Source organism: Rhagoletis zephyria, unplaced genomic scaffold, assembly GCF_001687245.7.
Source record: "Rhagoletis zephyria isolate East Lansing unplaced genomic scaffold, Rhagoletis_zephyria_1.1 Rzeph_scaffold_02529, whole genome shotgun sequence".
NCBI lineage: Eukaryota > Metazoa > Arthropoda > Insecta > Diptera > Tephritidae > Rhagoletis > Rhagoletis zephyria.
Window position 1 is genome coordinate 71,999 of NW_016159613.1, and position 8,129 is coordinate 80,127.

Sequence of the window (8,129 nt, forward strand, 5' to 3'; positions counted from 1 at the left end):
CCGCTGTCATTATGAGAGAATAAGCGATCTCCACCCGAAATTCTTTTTGTGTTCAATCCTGAAATCTGAGTTCTTTTGCTGAGCATATCTATTTGTTTCTCTGATTACCATATCGAAAACTTCTTTATCAAAAAATATCATCCAGTGGTTCGATTGTCGGTGCAATGTGATATTCGAATAGCCCCTCAGGGTTCCTTCGCTGTACCCATTTCGGCTTATCAAAAGCTGAGAGCGGCTTATAAAATTTGGTTTGTCTCGGTGTTGTCTCGATTCGCTGCCTTTTAGAAGAATGTTTTACGTTGAAGCTGGGGAAAATTCAATATCTGCAGGTGTGTCTCCTTCCACTTGGTCACAATGATCTATATAGACCCCAGTAGCTTTTTCAATCGCATTTAACTCAAACGTTCCTGCGCACTCCACTATATCTTCAGACTATTCAAAATTTTACCCGAGATAGAATACAAATGTTTGTTGTATGACTTTACTTTTGTATACACTCACCTCATGTATAGGTATGACATTATCGTCAAAATCTTCTTCATCGGTGTTTTCATCAACTTTGTCTTGTGGTATAATTGTAACTGCCGCTATTTCTGTTTCATCGTCACTCCAGTCTTCAATAATAGCCATCATTTCAGATTTCGTAAGAGCACGATGTCGAAACTTTGCAGCACTTTGTTTTTCCATTTTCAAATCACTTTACACTGTTTCACCTTTTCTCACAAATTGCTCTGGCTCAACCTACTTGATCACAAATCATCAAATATTAAGTTTGAGCAGTTGCATTTCAACATTCCAACTCAAATATCGCGAGGCAACCAAACAAACGGTAAAAAATATTTCAAGTTGTTCAGATAACAAAAAAACTGAGTAGCGCCCAGCGTTCGATAAATCGAGCACCTAACTTCAAATATATGAGCTGCCCATTATATTGACTTCAGAAAAAAAATAAAAATCTTAATTTTAATATTGTTTTATTTGCAAAAAAACTGTGTACCCGATTTTATTTCCTATTTTTTTGGTTTTATTTATTTTGGTACTTTTAAGTTTATATTAAAAATGGGGGTTTTTTCTGCGCTCTCCTCTGTTAAAGAAAGATGTCTGAAATGATATATATATATTAAATTATAGAAAATGTCCCGCGGCATTAAACTATGTAAAAATTTGGCATCTAATTTCTGAAAAACGGATCAGAAAAAATATTAAAAACTGGTCAAATTCACTGTTCGATTTATCGAACATTGGGCCGATATGGGTTAATTCAACCACGATAAAACATTTATAAAAGTAGTGAAGTAGCATGATGCAATAATACAAGGTGTTATCGGTTGACAGCTTCTCGCTCTAATTCCGCCATATTGACTGCCTTAGGTCAAACAGTGTTACTTCTTTAACAATTCTTTGCCTAATAATATAGTTGAATTTTTTTTATTTTTTCCCAATATACACATTTCGTTTTCTCAAAAAGGTATTTTATCTTATTTCCTTTCATTTCTTCACGAATATACTATAAAAAAACAAATCTTGTATAGAGAGAAAATATGAAATTTTATATTTTTCCCCCAAATGGGGACTAATTTCTTCCCGTTTTTCTTCTTATTCTACTGCACTAAGGCAGTGTCAAATCGAGCTCTCACAACTGATACCAACTTGTATTATTGCATCATGGTTCTTCTTATCTATTAATGTGCATGTACATATATATGTAGAATATTTGCTTTATATGGGTGAAAATAGGCCCCAAGGGGAACGGGACACCAGAAAAAAGTCGGTAACGCGCCTTTATTGCAACCACAGCGGTGGTGTGGAAAAGCAATAATAAACTTTCATATTTAAATTTACTTTGAGGCTTTATGTAAAAAAAACTAATAAAATTTTTGACTTTCCAACAGATTTATATTTACACAACATATCGGTACCTCCAAACCACACCATGCTAAGTCACCTTCGAAAATAATTCAATCAAAAATCTAATTGGGCAAAACGAAGTTTGCCGGGTCAGCTTGTATATTCTGAAAGGCACTCACCCCCTGTTTGTTTCGGTGATCAACATTGTGGGCGTTCGCATCACAGCCAATGATTGCAGGAAGACGTCTCCTGCGACAGAAGTCCATCAGCTGTTGCACCTCCAGGGGCGGCACGTTGGCGTTGCCCCCCAACAAACATGCCGCAGCAAAGATGATACTGGTTAAATTAAATACATTTTGAAGTTTTTCCCATATACACGGATTGTTTAGTTATCTCTTCTAAATAAATTGTAATGTTGTCCAGTTAACAATAGAGTAATGACAAATAATAGTCAAAAGGCACAATTTTATTTTATAAACAGCAAGAATTATAATATTGAATATACTCATAAGCTAGCGATCAACATTTTTTAAAATACGAACTATTTATTATGTTCAAAATAATCTTCAAGTTACATGTATTGATATTCTCTAGGATCGTGTGGCCAGGCGGGTCTGTAGCTCCATCCATTTCAGTCGTCAGGGTGTTACTGCTCAACAATCGGTGCTGACTGCCACCTATTTGGGCTCCACATTCATTGCACTTGCTTACTTCCATTGCACCGCCACACTCAGTTATCATATAAATGTGTCCGTTAGGGCATTTATACCAGTGACCTTGCTGCAGCCCATTGCCTCGTGAATCATTTGGCGTTCGACTTTAAGTTTTTCGAAATGCTGCAAGCCGCTTATATCCTTTTTGACTTCGGCTTCTAATTTGTCGGTGAACCTGTTGATGCTTATCAATTTGTTTGATGCTGAACTGAACTCTTTTTCATGTGGTAGTGTGTATATGTAATCTTTGCATAACCACACGTTCCTTTGCATAAATGCTTACACTCCAATTCGACTTTGCACGGTGCTTTGTAGTACTTCAATAATTGTCGTGAGTTTGGATCTATAATGGGAAATCAAAGCGAATGTTAACTTCAACAGTTATTTGCGGTTGCATGAAACCCTGACCTGTCTTTTGAAGATAGCATGGTACTTTCAATGAGTGCCCATACACCAAGACCTTGCAGTCTGAAGTGCAAGCCTCTTTGCATTTGTTAGTATAAGGGTGTAAGGTAATAATTTAGGACATTTTCCGCTACATTTAGACGGCGTTGGTTCTTCGCTGCATTTCACTTCCACCATATGGCTGCAGGAACTCATCTTTTTTTTCTGCAAAGTCATGGTAAATATAATGATCGTACGTAACGTATACAATTTATATGCAAAGCAATAGATTACCGGGAATGGACAGCTTCCGCATGGTTCGCAGTATTTCGACGGACACTTGTGACCACAGATTAACTTGCGCTTGCAAGATCTGTCGCACTCAATTTCCTCTACATTCTTCGAGCACACAAATTGCTTGAAATGATGTCCGCAAGAGCGAGTTTTCGCAACAATTTTTGGACACAGTTCGCATTCTTCGAAGTATTGTTTCTTACACGTGTGATTTTCCACACAATTGTCATTAATCCGATCGCAATCTCTGTAGCACTTGTACTGAAAACCTAATTTTAAATCAATAATGAAAAATAAAACATTCACGGTGCATCTTCAATTATCGCACTAGTTTTAACAATTTGCTCAAAAACATAAGTAGGATACATTTAATTTAAGCAAACTCCATATACATACATATATGTACCTCGATATGTTCCGGGTCTTTGTTAACATGACACTTAAGCTGGCACATATGACCACACGGCAAACGGTTCTCGCAAGCATAAGTGCATATCGCATCTTTGATGGGAAGATAACACGGCTTCTGGTTGAAGTGATTGCAGTCCGGCAATGTAGCTTCGACCTGAAAATTATAGTTGGTAAAGTTCTGGCGATTTCTAACTCGACGTCATAGAATAAAATATGGAATTTGCTAATGTATCACACCTGAACATAGCATGGTAATGTTTGCCACTATAGAATTCCTAAGTCAACGGTCTATAAATGGGTTGATTTTAGTGTACATCGACATGTGTGTGTTTTAGCAAAACTATAACGAATTTTCTCCTGAAACTTTACGAGGATTCTAAGAAACATATATGTTTACATAAATTCGCACTATTTTCACTTTTTTAATACTAGTATTTAAGTAATTTGTTGATTAAATTTTTTGCACTTCCATTAGCAAATTTTCATATAAAAAGAGCAGCTGTCACTTGTACTTGCATAAATTCACGATCTTTTCAATGTTCACCTGTGATTTGTTTACAATAAATGTATTTTATTTTATTTTTTAACAATATAAAACGCGTTTAACCATTTCACTACTTTTCTTCAACAAAGTAAGCAAGCAAACAAATCAAAATGGCTGTATTACCCAAACAGAAGGGTGTTCGAATATTGGGGACAGTAAAATACCCAACTTATATTTCATAATGACCTCCATAACATAAGGGTAGGTTTGAATATGTGCTTTTTAAATGACAACCTCAAAAAAAATTTCAAATATCACCATTTTTTTGACAAAAATGTATGTATGTTTTTCTTTGGAAAATACATAATAATAACAAAATAGCAAATATTTACGCCTGCGTCGATATTTTTTATAATATAAAATATTTAAAAAGGGGAAAATTTGGAATAAAAAATCGCGTGATCGCCTGCGGCTCTATTTAAAAAAATTTAAGAACCTAAAAAAAAAGGGTAACCAGTCCCCATAAAAGACATCACTGGTTTACTACACAGAAAGGGAATTCTCTTACCTCATCCTTTCCCAAGGTGCACACCAAAAGGAGAATTCTATTTGGTAAGGGTTATAATCCTAAAGCGCGGCCGAAGGCCGCCTACGCAGAAAGGAATTCTACGCAAAAATACTGTGGACGCAAGTAAAAATTGTGATGATAAATAGTCTGGCAGCACTAACTTCGGTGTTTAGTTGCAACCCTCGCATGTTTACTACTTCACTACTTTTTTAAATGTTTTATCGTGTTTAAATTAACAAAAATAGCATATTACTTAAAAGAAAATGGTCATGTGCAATAACAGTGCTTACATTTAAGTCACATTTATCTATTTCACGCACTTTTGGATGATAAAATCGATGCAATTTGCATCAACATATTTGGTGAATTTGGCAACTTCAACAACAAATTACTTAAAAACTATAAGTGGGCGCGGGCTGGGGTCTTCAATTTTAGAATCAAATACGGGAAAATTTAAGAATGGTAACTCCCGAGTACGGAATTAAGCAAAAAGGGCACGAAGAGAAGTTGCCTTTATGCCGCGATGTCTGAATTTGGTATCCCCGCAAAACTAATACGGCTGTGTAAAACGACGTTGAGCAATACCACAAGCTCCGTCAGAATAGGGAAGGACCTCTCCGAGCCTTTTGATACCAAACGAGGTTTCAGACAGGGTGACGCCCTTTCGAGTGATTTCTTTAATCTGATGTTGGAGAAGATAATAAGAGCCGGCGAACTGAACCGCTCAGGCACAATACTTTACAAGAGCGTACAATTGCTGGCGTATGCCGACGACATCGATATTATCAGTAAACACGAGGGCTACGTCTGCTCTGTTTTCGCGGGATTGGATAGAGAAGCAAAGCGAATGGGTCTGGTGGTGAACGAGGACAAAACGAAGTATCTCCTGTCATCACACAAACAGTCAGAGCATACGCGTCTTGGCATCCACGTCACTGTTGCCAGTTACAAGTTTAAAAAAGTAGACGACTTCGTTTATTTGGGAACCAGCATTAACACCAATAATAATGTCAGCCTTGAAATCCAACGGAGAATCACGCTTGCCAACAAGTGCTACTTTGGACTTAGTAGGCAATTGAAAAGTAAAGTCCTCTCTCGACGTACGAAAACGCTCTATACGTCACTCATCATGCCCGTGCTGGTATATGGCGCAGAAGCATGGACAATGACAACATCCGATGAGGCGGCTCTTGAAGTGTTCGGGAGAAAGATTTTGCGGAAGATTTACGGGCCTTTACGGGTTGGCGACGGCGAGTACCGCAGACGATGAAACGATGAGCTGTGTGAGCTATACAACGACATGGACATAGTGCAGCGAATTAAAATACAGCGGCTCCGCTGGCTTGGCCATGTCGTTCGAATGGACACTGATGCTCCAGCTCTGAAAGTATTCAACTCGGAACCCGCTGGTGGTAGCAGAGAAAGAGGAAGGCCCCCACTGCGATGGAAAGAGCAGGTGGAGAAGGACTTGGCTTCACTTGGCGTTTCCAATTGGCGAAATATTCAACGTATGCATACCCCCTGTCACCAGCTGCGCGGCAGGATATCACCCTGATATAGGTGCGCTCCTCAGAGGTGAAAACCGGATGGTAGTAGGTGACTTTAATGCTCACCACGATATTTGGCACTTAAGCCTGTCAAACGATCGTAGGGGAACCGATTTGGCTGAGCAGATAGTCGATTCGACATTCTGCACAATGAACGACGACGCACCCCCCAGGATTATGGGCAGCTGCTGCAGCTCGCCAGACATAACAATAGTCAGCGCTGGTCTGATAAACAGCATATCATGGCGACCTATGCTGACTTTGGCATCAGACCATCTGCCCATAGTCATCTCGATCGATAAACCAACCGACTTTGCTCCCGCGGAGCACCGAACCTATATCAACTTCTCTAAAGCTGATTGGGAAGGCTTCGCGGAATTTATTGAAAACACCCGNCTGCCCATAGTCATCTCGATCGATAAACCAACCGACTTTGCTCCCGCGGAGCACCGAACCTATATCAACTTCTCTAAAGCTGATTGGGAAGGCTTCGCGGAATTTATTGAAAACACCCGCGCTGCTCTCCCTACACCAACCGACGTCCACCTTGGTGAACGTAAGTTCCGCAGGGCTGTCACCGCTGCTACAGCTCGCTTCGTACAGGCAGGATGCATTACAGACCCACGTCCAAATTTCCCTGCCGAAGCGGCTGTTCTAGCTGATGAGCGTGACAGCCTTCGTCAGGCGGTTCTCGGAGATCCCCGTATCAGGGATCTCAACGCGGAGATTCGGCAACTAGTGAACGTACATAAGCGGAAGAAGTGGGAAGAGCATCTGAAGACCTGTAACTTCACCTCTGGTGTGAGTAAGCTTTGGTCAACCGTGAGGTCACTGTCCAATCCGACGAAGCACGACGACAGAGTCGAAATTTCTTTCGGCGACCATGCTTCGTCGGACCCGGAGCGATGCGCGAGCTATTTTAGCCGGCAGTTCATACTGCATCCTCCGGTGGACAAAGCCAAGCGTCGAGTGACCAGAAGGCTGCACAAACTGCCAACAACCTGTGCCCCCCTTGCTTTCACTTGCGGTGAAGTTCAGGTGGCCATCGGGAAGGCGAAAGCCTCCAAAGCCATGGGTCCCCCCTAGAGGCCTTGCTGCTCCCGTATTTGTTTGGGTCCTGCGGGAGTAGCGTACCTAACGGAGGTCCTCAATTTGTCTATGGCCACTCTCATCATCCCAGACATCTGGAAGGTGGGGAGAGTGGTCCCACTGCTCAAACCGGGGAAACCCGCCAACAAAGGAGATTCGTATCGTCCGATTACACTCCTTTCCCCGGTAGCGAAGACACTCGAGGCCTTGCTACTCCCGTACTTCACAAACCACCTGACCCCAGCGAAGCATCAGCATGGTTTCCGTAAAGTGCACAGTACAACAACAGCACTTAACGCCATAAACACTCAGATAACTCGTGGCCTTAATCGTAACCGTCCCTGTGAGAGAACGATTCTAGTAGCGTTGGACCTGTCAAAGGCGTTTGACACTGTCAGCCATTTCACGCTACTAGAAGATATAGAGGCTTCCTCTCTCCCACAGAGGCTCAAACGGTGGACGGAAAATTATCTGAGTGGTCGACACTCGTCGGTAATGTTTACAGACAAATCGAGCAAACTTAGGAAAATAAAACAGGGGGTTCCACAGGGTAGTATCCTTTCCGCGCTACTGTTCAACTTTTATATTTCAAAGCTCCCTCAACCACCAGATTGTCTCTTACGCCGACGATTGCTCGATTATGGCGACTGGGAATGGAATTGATGACTTGTGTTCGAAAGTAAACGGGTATCTCTCAGATCTTTCTCGCTTCTTCACTGCAAAGTGTCTAGCCCTCTCCCCTACGAAATCCTCTGTGACGTTGTTCACCACCTGGACGAAGGAGGTCAGGC

At 41.0% G+C, this 8,129-nt stretch overlaps 1 protein-coding gene across 3 annotated transcripts; it reads right to left on the minus strand.

The window, feature by feature from the left end:
* Positions 1-1,686: 1,686 nt before the first annotated feature.
* On the minus strand, positions 1,687-4,089 carry LOC108367079 (NF-X1-type zinc finger protein NFXL2-like). Of its 3 annotated transcripts, XM_017621616.1 has the most exons (5): positions 3,888-4,089; positions 3,636-3,804; positions 3,240-3,508; positions 2,970-3,170; positions 2,814-2,904 (listed from the first exon to the last, which is right to left on the minus strand). In XM_017621616.1, the coding sequence occupies exons 2-4, from the start codon at positions 3,691-3,693 to the stop codon at positions 2,997-2,999; spliced, it is 501 nt and encodes a 166-aa protein (XP_017477105.1). In that variant the 5' UTR covers positions 3,694-3,804; positions 3,888-4,089; the 3' UTR covers positions 2,814-2,904; positions 2,970-2,996. The 3 variants fall into 3 exon arrangements, 2 of the variants coding, with proteins under 2 accessions (XP_017477105.1, XP_017477106.1); XR_001848201.1 differs by lacking the exon at positions 3,888-4,089 and having other exon boundaries at positions 1,687-2,904; positions 3,646-3,853; XM_017621617.1 differs by lacking the exon at positions 3,888-4,089 and having other exon boundaries at positions 3,636-3,853.
* Between the last annotated feature and the right edge of the window lie 4,040 nt (positions 4,090-8,129).